Source organism: Lissotriton vulgaris, chromosome 12, assembly GCF_964263255.1.
Source record: "Lissotriton vulgaris chromosome 12, aLisVul1.2, whole genome shotgun sequence".
NCBI lineage: Eukaryota > Metazoa > Chordata > Amphibia > Caudata > Salamandridae > Lissotriton > Lissotriton vulgaris.
This window is the reverse complement of record NC_141700.1, coordinates 739594827-739613914: the sequence shown is the minus strand read 5'-3', so window position 1 is coordinate 739613914 and position 19088 is coordinate 739594827. Positions and strand designations below refer to the sequence as shown.

Below are 19088 nucleotides of genomic sequence, written 5' to 3'. Positions count from 1 at the left end.
AATAACATCCCTGCCAAGGGAATGGCATCTTTATTGTAACCTCCAGGGTTCACATTGGAGGGAAGTAAGGTGTATTTCTTATTAGAGAATTTCTCTTTAAACAAAGAATCATTTATGAAGATGTAAGGGGAGCAGGAATCTGCAAAAACCCTGAATGTAGCTCCATCTAAAGCTTTGTCACACACAAGATATCTTAAGTCATTTGAAATTCCATCACAAACTTGAAATATATTTACAAACTTTTGTAAAGTGTCCTTTCTTGTTGCACTTTCTACATGTTGCCCCTCTTACTGGATACCTGGTTTATTTGCTTTGTAACTGGTGTTCCCACATCAATAACATCTCAATCTTTCATCCTCCAATTTCTGTTTAGGTACAACAGAAGAGCTTACTTTAGTTTTCTCACCTTTCTCTACAATGTTACATTCTTGATCTGGACACTTTACCAAGAGGGAGAGCCCCAGGACAGGATATCATACCAGCTCATATTTTCTTGGAGGATGAGAAAAAATGGTTTAAGTACTTCTTTAGATTGGCAAACGCCATATCACTCACAGCCCCATCCCTGAATCTTGGAAGGTAGCTGAAGTAATTACTATCTATAAAAAAATGACAGAGACCTGTCTGCTTACTACAGGCCTATCAGCTTGATTGACAGTGCCCAAACAAATCTTTGCGTGACTGGTCTTGGCCAAGAATCAGGACTGGATAAATGAAAAAAATATCCTAACACCATCGCAAGCTGGGTTCCATAGGAAAATAAGCACGATAGACCAGGCCTTTTGCCTTCTGCTTTTATATTGGAGGACAGTGGTGATAGGAGGAAGAGTTATGTACAAAGCCTTTGTAAATCTAAAATCGGCTTTGAACTTGTCCCCCACAAGAAACTTTGGCAGGTATTATATGATTTGCTGATGAATTTGCTAAACCTGTTGATTTGCTTGCATGAGAGAAATATTGCTGAGTTTGTTGGGGGATTCATCAACAAAGGTGATCACCAAGTGTATGTGTTGGCCCCCACACACGTTTTTCTTTATTTCTTAATGATATTGACCTTTTCCTATCTTCTGTTCCTACAGATGTACCTACATTGGCCAGTTTACAAATACCTATATTGTTGTTCGGGGGCTACACTTTGATAACCTCTAAGACACATATTGACTTCCCAGTGCTAATCCACTTTGAGGGCTTTTATAACTCTCGCAGATTAGAGATGAACACTGCAAAGACCAAGCTTATGTTGTTCAACCAACACAGACCTTTCAAAGGTAGAGTAATGTTGGGTGGTATCCCATTTGAGAGGGCAGGGGTCCTCAGATATATGGGTGTTACTCTAGCTGCATCAATGTTGTGAACACTTCATTTGGACTTATTGTCCCTCAAGCATAGGCATTTAATGGTAGCCATACTTAAAGAACAGAATAGTTCATTTAGCCAATCAACTGCCCCAGCCTTACAGATGTATGATGCAATAGCTTTGGGTTCAGCCATATATGGCTCTGAATTATGGGAATTTCAGGTTTCAATAATCTTTCCAAATAAATGAACAAGTTCCCAAGTATCCTAGTCTGTCTCCCTCGGTATCCTAACTAAACCATGGATGTACGATATGGATAGGAAGGCAATAGTTAACAAAGTAAGACTGCACCTGTTATTATTTTTGGAGAAGGTCATGGGCAACTCCAGAACTAGTCCAGCTGATGCGCTAAAGAATGTAGTGAGTGCAGATTGTTATTTTGTGTGACTCCAGCAAATCAAAAAAATGTGACCAGCCATTGGATTAGGAAAGCTATTATAATAATTCATATTTGTAAAGCACAACTATATCAGTCCTCAAGGTGCTGTGGGCCATCGGGGATATTGAGTGAGCTATTTCCCAGAGTCACATGATGCTGAGTTGCCACCAGGGATCAAACTGCAGGCCCCAGTCTCCAGAGTCAGCTGCTCAAGCGGCTGTGTCACCTCTCTCTCAGTATGGAAAGATCATTCTGGTGAACAATCACCTTCGGCATCATTTCTGAAAACTAAACACTGGTCTTGACTTACCCAGATGAGTTCCCGGAGACAGTAATCTCTTTACTGACTGGGGGATTTCTTGATTAAATAAACTGTAGACTCTTGGAAACATATTGGAGCATTATTACCCTGCCCTTGGACAGGAAACTATACTTTCAATTCCACTACAATTGTTCACTAGCAAATGGACCTTGACTAAGAGCGCTTCGTGCCCTGTCCGCATGCCTTCAGAAAAAACAACTGCACTAGTCATGTTTGTCTGCCCGGGCTATGATAACTTGGTCAGAAATGGATAATGCCAATATGTCAGCTATTGGGCACACAAAGCAGTTGTACAGCACTTAGGATCTTAAGATCAGATCCCCACCCACAGTATGCCTGCTCTATAGCCAAGTTTTTAGGTCACATGTGGATACCAAGATCCAAGTTGCCTACTTTATAGCACACTCAGATTGACTGCGATTTACCCCTCAATTTTTTCCTCCTTAGCAGCATTGAGGCATTTACATGTTCCCTTAGATCTCAGCCCCAGGATTATTCTTTAACTAAGGTGTCACATTGTCTGTTACAAGCTCATAGATCCTGTCTTGCGCCATGTAATCTGCTTGATTATGTTGGTTTAATCATTCATATTTGTATTACCCTGTAGCATCATACATTTATGAAATGTTTTAGGTAGGTGTTAGATGATGTCATTTGAAATGTATATTCTAACACCTCCTTTCCATGTTGTGATGCTTTGTTCTTATAAGTGACTTTATTGTCAATTGTATTCTTGTTGGTATTAGTATTGCTTTTATATGTTTTATGTATGTATGTATTCCCTGCTGTTATGGCCTAGTACAGAAATAAAGCTATTTTGAAATTAAATGAATTTTAGTTATAAGGTAAAAAAAAAGAAATAAGTAAAAGTGCTAATTGGGCATGTACTACTGTAATGATAAGGTAGAATGCTAAGGAAATACATGTAGCGGTCAAATATCTGTGTACTTATCTCCCTTTCAACATTTAAATAAAGGAAGTCCTATGACAAGCATAGAAAATATGAGGAATAATGAGGAGATTGTAATTAAATTGACGTTGAAGACTGGACACTTCTCTGAGAAGAGATACCAAGAACCGCTCACCACAGGTCCTAAATACAAAGTCACAGATGAAATGAAGCCATCAAAGTCAATATATTTCTCTGCTGAGGTCTCTTCATAAAAGTAGAATGCTGAGCAACATGCCAGGCCTCTCCTGGGTTATGTGAGGAGATGGGTGCTTCATGATATGCATGTAAAGAGGCGTAGAAGTTGAGAGATTCCCCCACCAGAGGCAAGAAACACCACCCCTCACAAAGAGAAAGCAACCCTTGCCAATGGGCCCATTGACACCCAACTCCACCTCCTTCCAACTCCTCCTCATGTGGGCGGACCTAACGCTGCACTCTGAAATGGAAAGCATACACCAGTGGCTCTGATGAGCCTGATTCCACCTCACCCTCATCAAGGCATGCCTCAGAAAACCGGAATCACAAGGCTCACTACCCAGTGAAAGAGAGGGATGCAAAGGCAGGGAGCTGGACTCCAATCCGGAGGTAGCTGTGTATGCGGTGTAGCAGACACAAGGATGTCCAAGGCCTGCAACAATGAAGGATAAGGGCAATCCTTCACAAAGTATAGTTAGTCTGTCAATAGCATAGAATGAAGTGCACAAAGGAATCCAGGGGCATATTATCAAGGGGGTTTATCTACGCTTTTTTGGCTTAAAAGCCAAGAAAGCGGAGATAAAATTATCTCCCTATTACCTAGCTGTTGCTAACACCAGTTAGCGACAGCTAGTAGGAGATAGCGACCATCTTGGGCCCCGCTTTGCATGTCAGTGATATTTATCACTAATGACATGTAAAGTGGGCGTGCCAAGATGTTAGCGACTGGAAACAGTCGCTAACATTGCTATCTCCTATTACCAACTTTTGGAGATATTCGCGCTAAGCGTGAATATCTCCAAAAGCTAACACCTGCCCCAGAGCAGTTCTTAGCCATGTTATCCAATGGGAGGTGGATAACATGGCTAAGAGCATTAGCTCGGTAATGCATGAATATCGCTGACTTTTCAGCGATATTCAAGCATTTCTGCTGATTTTTATCGCTTAGAAGATATACCTTGATAATAGCAAGGTTCCTAAGCGATAAAAATCGCCGCAGCTCTGCGATAAAAAAATCGCCGCTAAACCAACATAGTGATAATTATCGCTAGTTGTTGGTAATATGGCCCCCAGTGCTTTGTAAGGATTCGGCAGTAGTAGTGAGCATAAACAGATGGGAGAACTCCAGACAGCCCCCAGCCCAGCTATCTCCCACTCCTTGACAATTTGTTAAAGGAAATCCACAAGGAGAAGATATAGCTATGAGTCTTTATTCTAACAGAGATCTCAGACACAAGGCTAGCTGCCTACCTTTCGCCCTTCACCAACATTCTTATGTGAGCTTCACATCAACATTCTAAACTGTGAATGGAACACAACAGAGGCAGGTAGAATGGAGGGGGATAAAATGGGGGAAAGAGGCACAAGGAAATGTCCCATTCCAGATAAAGATTACAACAGATCTTACCTGCCAGGGTTTAATATTCTGGAGGGCAACACATGTGCTGTTGGCAAAAAGACCTTCTCCAGGCACACATGACTGCATGCGAAGTAGTGCATGAGCCACTGCATAGACGGCATTGTAAACGTTGTACGTAAACCTCAGGTCTGAGTCATCTGGGTATTGGCTGTTTGATGGCTCAAGCTTCTCATCACCAGAGCAGAGGAATTTTCCTGTACTGTTTGTGGTATTAGCCATAGTTAATGTATTTCCTGGATTAGGCCATTGGCAACCAAATGCTGCTTCCCAAAACCGTTGCACAAACATATCATTTGGTGATTTAAGAGGATTAACCTTCAATAGGTCCTCTGTAAATCCTGGCATTTGTCCCTCGTGAATGGCAAAGCCAAGGGTGCCACTAAAAGAGCTGGCAATCTCCTTAGGTATGTAAGCAGGCATGGACCAGGCTTCACTGCCTATCCATGTCTTCCCGCTAATCTCTAGCCTTGTATACTCAATCATTAAGTGCTTCAGGAATGTTGCAGATGTGAAAGCAAGAACAACTTTAGCTGATGAGCCTTTGATCACTTCCAAGATGCGGTTGACTTTCAGGATTGATGTGAAGTTAGGATCGGGTAAGGTCTCATGGAAAGCAATACAGATTCCAGCTGTTTCAAGATCCTTCTTCAGGATCTGGGAAGCCTGGAATCCATAGTCATCATCGCTGATCAATATACCCACCCAGGTCCAACCAAAGTGTAATAAGAGCTGGGCAATCCCATGAGCCTGATAATCATTGCTTGGAATGGTCCTGAGAAAAGATGGAAACTGTTTTTTGTCACTGAACTGGGAATTGGAAGTAGAATAGCTGACCTGCAAAAAGAAGTTTTTTATTAATATTTAGTATAAAGCGTAACTTTAGAAGTTTCCTAGTGCCCCTATTTGTTGTGTCAAAGGAACATCATGGTGATGTCAATTAAGATCCTTTCTCAGCTTTGCCTGGTTGCCCTTGTACCTGCAATTGCACCCATAGAACTCTTGTATCTCTGATGTGATTTTACTCTCAAATCTAAGGACTCTGTTATGCTCCACACTTCACTTGCCATAAAAAGCAAAGTACCTATGGTTGGAATTCTGCTGCACAGTAATTGTTTACAGAGACACCATCTAGGAGTTTTAAAAAATGTAACTGTGTCCTTTCTTCTCCTCTTTCCAAATGTTCTCTTTCTCTATTGAATAGCAAACTGCTATTACAGGCAGTTCCCCGGCATTTTGGCCAACACACAGACAGTTTGCACAAACAGCTTGCACAGCATTCAGGTGCATGTGTTTGCACAGTTTTAATTGTAGCACCTAGAAATATTGGGCCAGATTCACAGAACTAACTCACTACAAAATCCTAAACTTACTACCATTTTGGTATTCACAGAATGCACTAACTCATTTTGGTATTCACAGAAGGCACTTACTCATTTTGGTATTCACAGAAGGCACTTACTCATTGATGAGTAAGTGCCTTCTGTGAATACCAAAATGAGTAACTGACTAATTTTGAGTAACTTACTCATTTTGGTATTCACAGAAGGCACTTATTCATCAATGCGTAAGTGCCTTCTGTGAATACCAAAATGAGTAAGTTACTCAAAATGAGTAGGTCACTTATTTTGGTATTCACAGAAGGCACTTACTCATTAATGAGTAAGTGCCTTTCTGTGAATACCAAAATGAGTAAGTGAATTCTGTGAATACCAAAATAAATAAGTGCAATCTGTGAATACCAAAATGTAGTAAGTTTAGGATTGTATAGTAAGGTAGTTCTGTGAATCGGGCCGGCCCATTATGTGCTATGTTTCATTATGGTGCATTATTAAGTTTGAAATGAATTGGTGATTAAAGGGGGAAGTGAATATTACTGAGATCTTCTATTGTAATTCATTTTACACTAGTATGGGTTATTACATTCAAATTAATCTGATGTAAATCTAATATATGTACTTTTAGATCTTTTACTATTATGTTATCGTTCTACTATTATTAACCATTCATTTATTTAAAGGGGACCTTACATTATTTCAATAATGTTATTATTGTTTTTTATTAACCATACACTTTCCCCTCTGTTATTTACCTTTACACTTCCGTATAACGTACCTTCAAGTTTACCTTACCTATATTCATCTATATTTAATAGGGGTGGTGATAAATTCTGCTTTGCCCGTTGGGTGTGTGGAGGTTTGCTCACTGCTTGTTACATTTGTAACACAGAGTTATGGAAAAGCTCCACCAACAACCGCATGGCACTTGCCAACTTTCGGAAGCCGAACGCAAAACTCCTCTAACTCCACAGGCAGAGCAGAAATTATTGCCCACCCCTGGTTTTCATGAAACTCATTGAAACTCCCCCCCTACATTCAGAAGCCCCTTCCTGTTATTGCAGGACGCGTTTTGCTGTCTTGAACACCTCAAGCTCCTTGAGAGTTACCATTCAGAACTAAACATTTTCTTACTTGCCCTATGATTTGTGTTACTTTGTTGTGACAGTGGTCCCTTTAATATGCTACACAATGGCCTTGACTATGAGTTTGGTGGTAAATATAACCAAAGTTGCACATAGGTTAAATAGTGATACCACAGGTTTCTATAAATAACATGCTGCAAACAGCACTGATTATGAGCTCCTACTGTGTACACTAGAATCACTATTTAGTGCATATGTTAAACAGCGAATGTGTGTTATTTAGCGCATATGGTACCTACTGAATGTGTTATATAGGGCATGTGCTAAATGCCTCACCCATTGAAGAGTACATGTATAACACATTGAGTAGTGGCCATTTTCAGGCACTGAAAGTTCCTGGAGTATGGAAATGAAATCCTAGAGAACAGAAACACGCGAAAGAACCTGAGGACACTGCGAACGTAGACCAACAACTCCTTCCTGTGTGGGAGTATGCAGACATTCATTTTAAGTGTACAAAACACCTTGAAACAAGACAAACAGAATTATCATCCTCTGATAACACTCATTCATCACTCATTAGAAACATGCAAATTCTTCTATCAAGGACTCAGTGAAAAGTGCCTGTTTATGGATCCTGAGCTGGAGGTCCTGGCCAAAGAGGTGGTAAACATGACTGTATAATGTGCCCTCCCATGCAGAAGATGCCACCAAAAACAAACAAAAATATGCATGTAGGAGATAATTACCAAAAGCAATACTGAATCAAAATATCCACAGTATGTTGAGAATATTAAAAACAGGTTCTAAACCTTTAAATTCTATGTACTTAAGTGAGCGTACTTAAGTACGTTTCCAAGCACTAAAGCTTGGCCTGGCATGGCAACTGGTGGCAGTTCTCCACCTCAGCTCAACTCAAGCTGTAAGAAACAATTATAATGATCTTCTATGTCAAGAGTGGAAGAAATTAAAAGAGAATGTCCCCAGGTTTGGGGGGTTCCAAGGTAACATTCATGACAGTGTAAATATAAATACTGTGGTTGTTAAAAAGTTGACTTGGCTGAGAATCATTATCATTATGAAAAGTGCTGATGTAATTTGTTACACAAAAACTGGCCTCCGACTGGTGAGGAGCTCAACAAGGAGCTCTGAGGCTCGGGATTGCAGTTAGTACAAAAATCCCATGTTAGGTCATGCACTTGTTGTCCATCGGTAGCCACAGAAGATCAGAAAATCACTTTGAAGGGCTGGCCTAATCTGGAGTGAATCCCCACATCGGAGATAATACACGAGTCTCAGGATCCCAGACGGGCAGCCGAGCTTGTGTCGCCTGAGGGGAGGGAGTCTGGCGGATTGCGGCCAGAGCACGATATTGGTAATCTCGGGATCCCAGACGGGCAGCCGAGTTTACGTTGCCTGAGGGGAGGATTCAGGCGTATTTCGGCCAGAACGAGATATCGGTAATTTGAATATATAATTAAAAATATATATCAAATGATACAGAAGCAACTGGCCGGACTGGGATCTCAGTAGGGGGTAGGAGAGGTAGCCCCGATAATATGCATCCCTGGAGTGAAGGTGAACTGCCCTGCTGCTATGTAAGCCATGTGACAAAGGAAGTCTCCCTCTCCAGAGCCATGAGGATGACCCAGAGGCCGCCTCCCCACCAGCAGCTGAATTCTGCTACTACGAGGTGAAGTGAGATGTGGTGTCCATGAAGAGAGGCTGCATTCTGGAGCTGTGGTGCTGCCCGACCAAAAGTCTGAGGGGAGCGTTGGGTAAGCCTTTTTTTTAAACTGTTGTGGGCTGTTGCCACGCTCTCGACCTGGAGTTTATCGAAGCTGGCCGCATGGTGGATTGCCCCAAACATCTTGAGCACATTATTTCTGTTCTACACCATACAAAATGGCAGATGTCCGATCACCTAGCTAAACATAGACAATGAAAAGAGGACTATGTTGTTAACACAAACAAAATGAACAATGGACTACATTTGCAAGCTGAGATCTTCTCTGCTAAGGGGCGGCCATCTTGGAATGGCTTTGACCAGTTATTTTTCTCACTGAAATAATTGATGGCTTTGGAATAAGTACAGGCAATATATTAACTCTACTCTCTAGACAATTCTTTGGTGAGTTTTTCCTCGGAAAGTATTGTCCTAAATGGTCACATGGATACAGGAAATTCAGGATAGTGAAGACACTTACACAGTACTCCATCAAGGCTTGTAGTTTGTGCAAGGCCTGCTGAAAAAGGTATTGAATCACAGGATCCCTCACATTGGGTGACACTTTTGCAAGACCACCCACTGAGTGTTGTATATCGCTGTCTTTAAATATGGCCGGAATCAATTTGAAATCAGCAGGCAGTAATTCCTACACCATAATATACCCTATCCATGAACACAGCCACAAACTTCAAACAAAAATTAATTAGAAACCCCCCAAATACACTGATCTTTGACCCATCCTTCAATTAAAAAAAGGCATTATTGTAAATGACCTGATTTTTTTCACGAGATAAATTGTGAAATAGCTCACTGCCATTACGAAGTTGCTCAATATGCAAAACATAAGTAATATCCCACATGGTACTAAATTATCGATCCCTCACTAATATTATGAGATGAACTCTGTATAACCACCTATAGGAATAGTAATGTGCTTATATAAGCATCCAATAATGATTTGAAGAAATTTGACTACTATTTTGCAAGCCTAAAAGATTGTGTGGGTAAAAACGCTATCACAAGTCCCCAACAACACTTAGTTCGACAAGCAGACACCCAGGTTACCACAAACTCAACTAGTATATACTTCTTATTGTCAGAAGACTCCCAACAGACAGACCCTATATTAATGACAATTCAAACCCAAGACATTAGCTCAACAGGTTTAGAATACAAATCGCTATACTACGCTAATATCGTGCCTACGCTATTTCCTGTGGAAAGATCTGCGACTCTTCTCCAGGATATGGTTACTTGCACACATAGGCCACATAGTGGGGATCCCCTTCCAGAAATTGAGGTACGGAGATTAACCTACCATCCAAACCCTACACTACGACATTACCAATAGCATCTGCAGTCATACAAAATTTGTATCCTACAAGTTCAAAAATAAGGTACCATGACAAACGGAGCTCAGCGCATATTAACCTCACGGGAGAGTCAAGCACCGACTTTAATGAGAAAAAAACGAACGTTGGAAAAGACGTCGGTCTGAATAACCAGGACTCAATGTCCTCAAGCAAACAACGCACAAGCCATGTGTACATTTCTTGTCTCTCTCCTTTCCCAAAAAGGGAAATCAAAATACTTAAAGTACAAGCAGACAGTGTTTCACAGGACATTCTAAATGTGTTATACGAAATTAAGAACATTTTACAACTAACAGCAAGTACTCACTCAGTGAGTTTTTAAGTGGTTCTGTGGATGATGTTACCAGTGATGTAATTGGAGATGTCATCAATGATGTCACTGATCATGTCATGAACAATGTAATATGTGAGGTCATAAGCAGTGTATTGCGGGGTGTACATGTTAATGTTTGGTCAAGCAACTATACCTGCTGAATTTCTATGGTTTTGTACAACTGAAATTTAAGCCTAACTATAATGTCACTGTAACCTTTGCTTTTCGTGATTTTTTTTATATATATGTATGGTATACACCCGTTACAACGGATCTTTTACTCCGCACTACCATTACAACGCGACTTTTACAACGCATACCATTACAACGCATTGCGCTGGGGGGCGCTCTAGGATAGGGAATAAGTATAATTTACTATCCAACACCTTCCCTAGGGTCCACGGGGACTGGAGTTACAATAGTAAATTATACTTACCACTATCCAGCACCTCAAAGCGCTATGCGTTGTAATGGTATGCATTGTAATGATCGCGTTGTAACGGTAGGTAGTTGTAATAGTATGCGTTGTAACATGGTACATCCATATGTATATATATATGTGTATATATATATATATATATATATATATATATATATATATATATATATATATATATATATATATAAAACACCAGTCGAATTGCATACCACGCACAAAACAGGTACGGCCTCCAATAATATGCTGTGCTTCAAATTAGAAGTTTATTTTTCTTGTGCTGCCAATGATGCGTTTCGGCCACGTCCTGTGGCCGTGTTTAAAAGGACTATACTACGTTTGCAAATTCATTAAATGGTGAAAATCACACCATGTGACATCATTGCTTGTCATGGAAAACAGATTGTAATGTTATACTTCTACGACATGTGTTGAAATGCCATTCAATAATTCCAATCTCATATTAATTGAGGGAAATATAAATACCTGTATAAAATCATATATGAAGATTCGAAAATATAATCAAATCAACAAGAGATGTGCAAAATGATTCAATGGCGGAGTGTTTTTACTTGCAATAAATGAAAAATAAGCACTCACTTGGGTCTACTCTTGTTTTGTCCTCAGCAAAGGGGAGGGCAGATGTGCAAGGATTCTTCATATATTCACCAGCTCTGACTTTCCCCGGTGTCGTGGACCCCCTCCCCGTGAAGTTGACTCTGCGGATGGTTAAGTCGATGCTAACTGGCTAACCTCAAGGCTTCGAGGACGCTGGTGACCCGGAAGTTACCTGGTCGGATTCCAGCAACGGAAACGCGGAGCCCCCTGCTGATATGGAGTATCTGCCTGGGACGAGGTGATGGGCGTGGAGCCGAGCATCTCAAGTGGAGCTAACTCGGAGGGGTTGTGCCCAGCGAGGAGGCGGCAGCGCTACAGTCGGCTTGAGAACCAGGAAAGGAGCTGATAGCATATAGAGCAGCAGGTGGGGAGATGTGCGCCCTAGGAGCTGGCCTCAAGGAAGACTGCTAAGAGGGTAAGGCGTCCTAACTGGACTTATTGTGACAATAACAAGTGCAAGTGAAATATGTCCTCCGCAGCATTACGAAACAGAGAATCGGCTGCGGAGGAGATGTTTTCTGACTCTCCTTTGATAGCGCATCCCATTAACAGCAGAGGTGCCAGTAATGATTCAAGTGGTGAACAAGGCTTAAAAGACAAATATCGTACTTTGGAAAAATTGATGCAGCAAGAACAGGCAAAGTGGTGGGAGTCAAAATCATTACAGTGGTATCTAGATGTGGGCAGGATACCCAGGGGATTATGCATAATGATTGCCCCTAGTTATGACACCCCAAATCCCCAGATGATGGCTGAATGTGCGGAGACGTACATTGAGTCATCAAGAAAAGTGGTTCAAATCCTAGTTAAATACGCTGAAAGAGATTGTGGGGACTTACAACTGAAAATAGATGCCCTGGATGCAGAAATAAAGGCAATGGTGTATTCCCAACAGAAGAAACAAAATTACATGAGTATATGGTGGCAAGATTGAGCAAAGAGGAGAAAAAGATCAAATAGAATAAACTTTCAAATTCCGAAGGGATAAAGAAGATTATGCAAGCTGGCAGATTTTTACTTTTGCCCGCAAATTCGACGCATACAGAACAGCAGCAGCAAGCCAACAGGGGCAAGCGCAAAAATCAACAACCGGATATCGAGCACACAATGAGACCCCTTCAGCATCCGATTTGAGCTTGGCAGTGGCGAGCGAGTCGGAAGTAGAAGGGAGAGCAGGACGCCTCAAACAAAATGCCATTAAACCAACTTTGGGTGAAGAGTTAGATGATATGAGAAGGAGTAGAAGAGAGACATTGCATCCCAGAAATTGACCGGCAAAAAACGACAAACAGCGCCCGAGTGGCAAAGGAGAAAAGCAACAAGAGCCCCCCGGCAACACCAACAGTCCAGCCTGAGGACGAGGCCGGGGGGTGGGGTTCGGGGGGGTTGAAGAGCAAATAGAAAATGAACTGCAGAATTCACCAACTGCTCCCAAGGCTAAAACAATAATCAACCTAACAGACATAAATCTAACACAGGTTGAGGAGCAATTGCTATCTTTAGGATTCTCATGCTGCCGGGAGTCGAATTTTGATTATCCACTGACTCGGGCAGACATTTACAAATTCATCCACAAATTAAAGTTGAAAAAGTTTCATGAACTAAGATCTCAATCCTCAAAGACAGAAGTGGGTATGACCGTCGATAATGATGAGGATGCCCAGGAACTATTGGTGGCAGACTTAGCGGCTCTTCGAGACTTGCATGAATTGGCACAGGAGGCAGATGTACAAAGAGGGGAGTCCAATTTGAGTCCACCTGCAAGATTTGGTACTAGTGGACAGCCGACAGAACCAGATATCAGCTCTAAAATGGTCACCCCATTAAAGGTTAAATCCAAATTCACCCCTATTATGCCACGTCAATCTATTGATGTTTTCAATGAACAGGTCGTGGCACAGGTAAAAAAACTATGTTTGACCATCAAATAAGACAAAAGGAAAATGACAAATCAAGAAAGAAAGTACAACCAGCTAATAATGAAATTGAAAAAGGGGAACAATGTAGTGATCAGAAATTCTGACAAAGGGGGGAACATTGTGCTGTGGCCATTAAAAGAGTATTTGGAGGAGGCCTATTCACAGCTTCACGATGTTCAATGCCACCGCAGAAGTTCCCCTTTGAAATACAAAGCCGTTCAGAATCTATTTTTTTCTAAATTATTGGCATGGAAGAACATGGGCCTATTTAACATGGAGGAATATAAATACCCAAAGACAGAACACCCCATAACACCTTCCATGTATTTTATCCCTAAGGTCCACAAAAACATTGAAAAACCACCTGGCAGACCAATAATAGCGGCTAACAGTGGACTATTAGAAAATATGTCATGCTACATTGATTTCTTATTACAAGAGCACGTCCAAAAGCTTAAGTCATTTGTCCAGGATTCTGGTGATTTCATTGCAGACATACAGTGGCAAGAAGGGTGGCATTTATTGGCCCTGGATGTATCCGCCCTGAACACTTGCATAGGAAATCAAGATGGGCTCAAAGCTGTTGAGTATTTTCTAGCAAATAGGCCACTTAAGTATGCACAACACAACAAAATGGTGATTGACATGTTGATATTTTGTTTAGAGAACAATATGTTTATGTTCAAGAACCAAATGTTCCAACAAATCCAGGGAGTAGTCATGAGGGCCAGCTTCTCCTCAAGCTATGCCTGTTTATTTATGGGCTGGTGAGAGGAGCTGGTCCTCAGAAGGCAATTTGAACAAATATAAAGGAACAACGTTGTATGTTGGCTAAGATCTATTGATGATTTGTTCATCATATGGCATGGAACTCAAAATGAGGCCCATGAATGTGTTGCACTGTTGAACAAAAGTTATGTCAACCTTCACTTTACCTCCAGTTTCAGTGATAGGAGTATTGCCTTTTTAGATGTACAGGTCAATATAGTGAATAACAAAATGACCACTTCTCTACATTGAAAGGAGATGGCAGGCAACACATTGTTACATGCGTTGAGCGCACATCCTCTGCATTTAATACAAAGCATTCCCTACGGGGAAATGCTTCTTATCCGCAGGATATGCAGTGAGGAAAATTATCTGAAAAAGAAACAGGGGGAATATAAGCAGTATGAGGTGGTATTATTACTGAATCTGCATGCATGACAAGTGCTACATTTAAAGAAAACTTGCTTAGGTGCCAGCTAGTTTTATTCTCTACTTCAGACTGATTTTGTCCAATTCACTACACATAGAAAAGGCTTTGCGGAATGTAAAGTTTGGTCTGCCTGGGAGCACTTGTCTGAGGGTGGCATCGGTGAGTACAATGGGCCACTGTTGGTTAATAATCACCCTAATGTTAGTAACTTGCTTACTGTATGTAGTGATTAACCTTATTGGGGATTTTTTGCTCTCTGTTGTATTTGTGCATGGTACTGGCTCCGCAACCTCTACTTCTCTACTTGGGTTCAATAATGATTTCCTGTCTTTGCTATTAGCTTTCTTCATAGCAATATCCAGCTTGTTTTTCTTATAACCCCTTCCCATAGATCTGTGTTTGGCATCTTGCTGATGTTGGATAAGGTTGTTATCAGTACTACAGGCCCTATGAATTAGAAGGAATTCCCCATAAGAGAGCTGGTGATAAGATGTTGAGGATGAAAAATATGTGCATGTAAAACTGAATTGCCTGCTGTAGATTTTCTAAATAAACAGTTTCAATCTTGCCTTGATCTATATAGACCCTCAGATCTAAGAAATTGGTTATGTTTGCATCAGTGTGTGCAGTAAACACCAAATTAAGGTTATTGGCATTGATTTTTCTTACAAATTGTTCCGTCTGTAATGCTGTGCCTCTCTATGTAATAAAGACATTGTTTATATATCTCCACTACTGCACCACATGGGAAACCCAATCTGAGTTATGCTCCACCTTAAGGACTCGCTCCTCCCACCAGCCAACATGAAGACATGCATAGCTAGGTGAGAAGCAGGCCCCCATAGCTACACCCCTAAGCTGTTAAAAAATTATGTTATCAAACAGAAAAAAGTTGTTGAATAAACACCAAAGTATCACATTTAGATTCATGTTATCAGGGCTGTACATTTCCATCGCTTTTTTTTCAAGATAGTACTCAACAGCCTTGAGTCCATCCTTGTGCGAAATACTAGTGTATAAGGTGGTAATGTCCGTAGTTAAAAATAGAAAATCACAGAACCATGATTGATTATTGAGTTTGTGCAGGAAATCCGTAGTGTCATGTAAAGGATGGCGGGCTTGTAACAAAATCTTGTAGATAATAGTCAACATGTCTTGATGTATTTTCATAAAGGCTTTTCATGGCCATCATATTAGGCCTTCCTGGCACTGGTGACATATTTTTATGCACTTTAGGGATGAAATATATCGATGTCAGGATTGGGAATTCGTTGTTTAAAAATGCGACTTTGTCTCTAGAAATTAATCTGTCCCTTTTCCAACTCACTAAGTCATCTTTAGAGTCTTTTCTCATTTTTTTCACTTGAGCCATGTTGGTTTTTCTATAGCAAGCACTTTTTCTAGGAGACTGGGCGGGAAGCCAACAGGTGCTTTACTTAACCTGTACAGGGCGAAATCAGTAGCAATAGCCAGGTATGGCTCGGGTTTGTGGGGCCATGTAAATAGTGATTCTGTCCAAAGGGAAGAAAATAAGTTTCTGCGTTCCACCTTAGGGCTTCCTCAATCGACAGCCACGTTCTCAGTTTACCAGGAAGTTGGTCTTGGGTACATATCTGACATCCTTCAAATGGCCCCTATCTTGCTATGGATAAGGCTCTGGACCAATAATAACCTAGGTCTGAATCACAAAATATTGGTGGACTGTCTAAAATTGGACAATTACAAAAATATTACTTGGCTCTCATACATACAAAAGTGTTCTCTGGACCTGGGACGTCCTGATATTTTTTGGGCCCCTCAGGGTCTAAAGAAATCGGACCTAGACTGGGTGAAGGTCAATTTTATTAAACTGAAAAGTGTGAAGAGGGAGGAACGCCAATTACTTAAGCACACGGTCAGAGCCCATTACCTGACTATTACCAGCCTTACTATCCAACCGTACCTTACCATCGTCAATATCCCCTTTCATAGGTGGCTCCTGGTTAAACTTCGGTTTAACCAGATTTATACAGTTTTGTGTGATAGTCAAGGCTGGTACAAGGAGGAGGATGCCCCTGTCTGCAATTGCGATAATTTCTCTACGCAAGATAATATGCACTTCATGTTGTTTTGTAATTTTTACACTACGCCCAGACAGAAATACCTGGTACCATTACTGAAGGACAAAGTCTTCTACCAGGCTAAACCTGCCCTCCTGTATCTCCAATTATTGGACTCTGTGTTGGCTATGTTTAGCGTGGCCAATTATCTAGTTGCTGCTGTTAGGATCAGGAGGAGAAGACTTAAAAACGCAACACTAGGGTTTTGTATAGAAGACTAAAATGGAAATGTTGTTTATATCAAAAATTTCTATTTTTATTGAGTATTTACTCTTTTTATGATGTATTTTTATATACTGTATATCAATTAATTATTATCGATGTTTCCTCATATCATCTTTTTTACCACGAATATGTAAATAGTATTGATTGTTGATTACTGTATTTCCCCATGAATTTGCATTGCCCCTTTTTGATGTGATTGTAGAATGCTTTTATGATTTTTAACTAAATCGAATAAAGTGGTTTTGACTTGACTTGACTTGACTATAGCAAGCACTGACATTCAAGTGTTTATAAGCCTCTTGTTTATAATCATCTTTATGGCATATCATCACGTTATCCCCTTTATCCGACTTGTTGATAACTGCTGCTGAGTTGTTTTTCAATTTGACCATAAGATTAAAATAGATCTTTGTATGGTGTTTAGAGATACTAGGCGAGGTAATTCTAAGGGTCACATAGGCTATATATTGGTCTCTATTCCATTTTGGCCTATGGTATATGACTTAGTAGTAGAAGACCGTATGGAGAGCGATCACGATCCCTTATGCCTGACGCTTTCTCCTTCCCTTTTTCAAGTAAATCTTACAGGGAGAAGCGACTGAACCTACAGTCTAACTGGATCTCTACTCACAAATAACCGTAGAGCACTTAAATGGCCTGTGGTGCTGGGGAATGGAGAAACCGTAAAAACGATTTATGAGATTTATACAGAAATAGTGTATCCATATATTAACTTGCCACTAGCAGAGATTCCATTCATGCAGATGCACGAAAACATGGTAGGGGGACTCGAACCATTACTAAGTAAAACTCTAAAACCATTTACAAGGGGAAAACACAATACATCAATCATAGAAAACCCTTGGTATAACAAAGACTGTTGGAATGCAAAAAAAGATCTGATTGGGGCAGTAAAAAGTAAGGATATGACAATCTTAAGGGGAAAGAGAAGGTACTGTAAGGAGGCAATATCTAAGGCCAGGAAAAGCTGGGACGACAAGATCTGGTCCGAACTTATAAATGCATGCAAATCAAACGATCAAGCGACATTCTGGCGTTTGATATAAAGGCAATAGACAGGGGGTTTCTTCGCAGGACTTATTTCTTGATGCAAACACCTGGGTAACCCATTTTTCACATCTCTACTCGACTGCTAACAATGACACAGACTGAAATATTGACGAACTTGTTAGTTACTCAAGAGAGCCAACTCTGGGTTTCAGCAAGGCAGAAATATTAGCAGCAAGAAGTGCAATAAAACCAGGGAAGGCACCTGGACCAGACAAAATGGCAGGTGATTTGTGGAGATGATGTCTTTTTGTATGAATGTTTTATATAGTACGTAATCTTTTATGATTTCTAAATCGAAATAAAGATATTGAATTGATTCTAGGATGCATTTTGTTGTGGCGATTAAGCTTTCTCAATTCCTTGGTGACACAGTTATGAAAAATTTCTACCTCATCTCTTGGCATAATGGGCACAAATGTAGATGGTGGTTTAAAGGGGGAATGGCCAGGCATGGCAAGATTGATCCCTTCAGTGCTGGAAATGGATTGTGTATTGATTGGGTAATCTGTTGTTTCACCTGCTTCTTCAGTCACTTCATGCAAAGTTCTTAACAGTGGAACATCTCCTTCTTATAAGACTATAGGCTTTATCTGGCTCGCTTTCAGTTTTTCAATATTGTTCTCATCAGTATATTGTTTGATAGTGTGGTATTTTATAAGCTTTCATTTCCTGTTCTATTCTATTAGCTTTAACCGCATCGCTGCGGCGGCTTTTCCCGCTGTGTGCAGCTTTTTTCAAATTACCACGTTACATGACGAGCTCAGCTCGCCGTCAGCATACGAGCGCTGTAGTTGATGACGAGCTGAGCTCGTCATCAGCATCGAAGGTTTTAATTTCCTTATAAATCTATACATATATATATAACACTAAATACTTACATTTAATACTTTCCTTAACTTATTATTTACTACTACTATGCCTTTACATTCACGCTTTGTTGATGAAAATCGTAAGGTCATCCATGACTAAGGCATACTCGTGGTAAAAACATTTGTTGTAGAGGCAGGTGCAATGCCTGTGATGTAAAAGCATCTTGTTGTTCATCCTTTGATGAAAAGGCTCT

The 19088-nt window shown here is 40.6% G+C and overlaps 1 protein-coding gene across 1 annotated transcript in view; it reads right to left on the bottom strand.

Moving 5' to 3' along the window:
• Window positions 1-19088, bottom strand: part of LOC147678475 (vomeronasal type-2 receptor 1-like) — a 128479-nt gene that overhangs the window by 49274 nt on the left and 60117 nt on the right. Inside the window, exon 5 of the mRNA XM_086945653.1 lies at window positions 4614-5459. Coding sequence (XP_086801779.1) covers window positions 4614-5459 — 846 coding nt within the window. The remainder of the gene's footprint in view (window positions 1-4613; window positions 5460-19088) is intronic.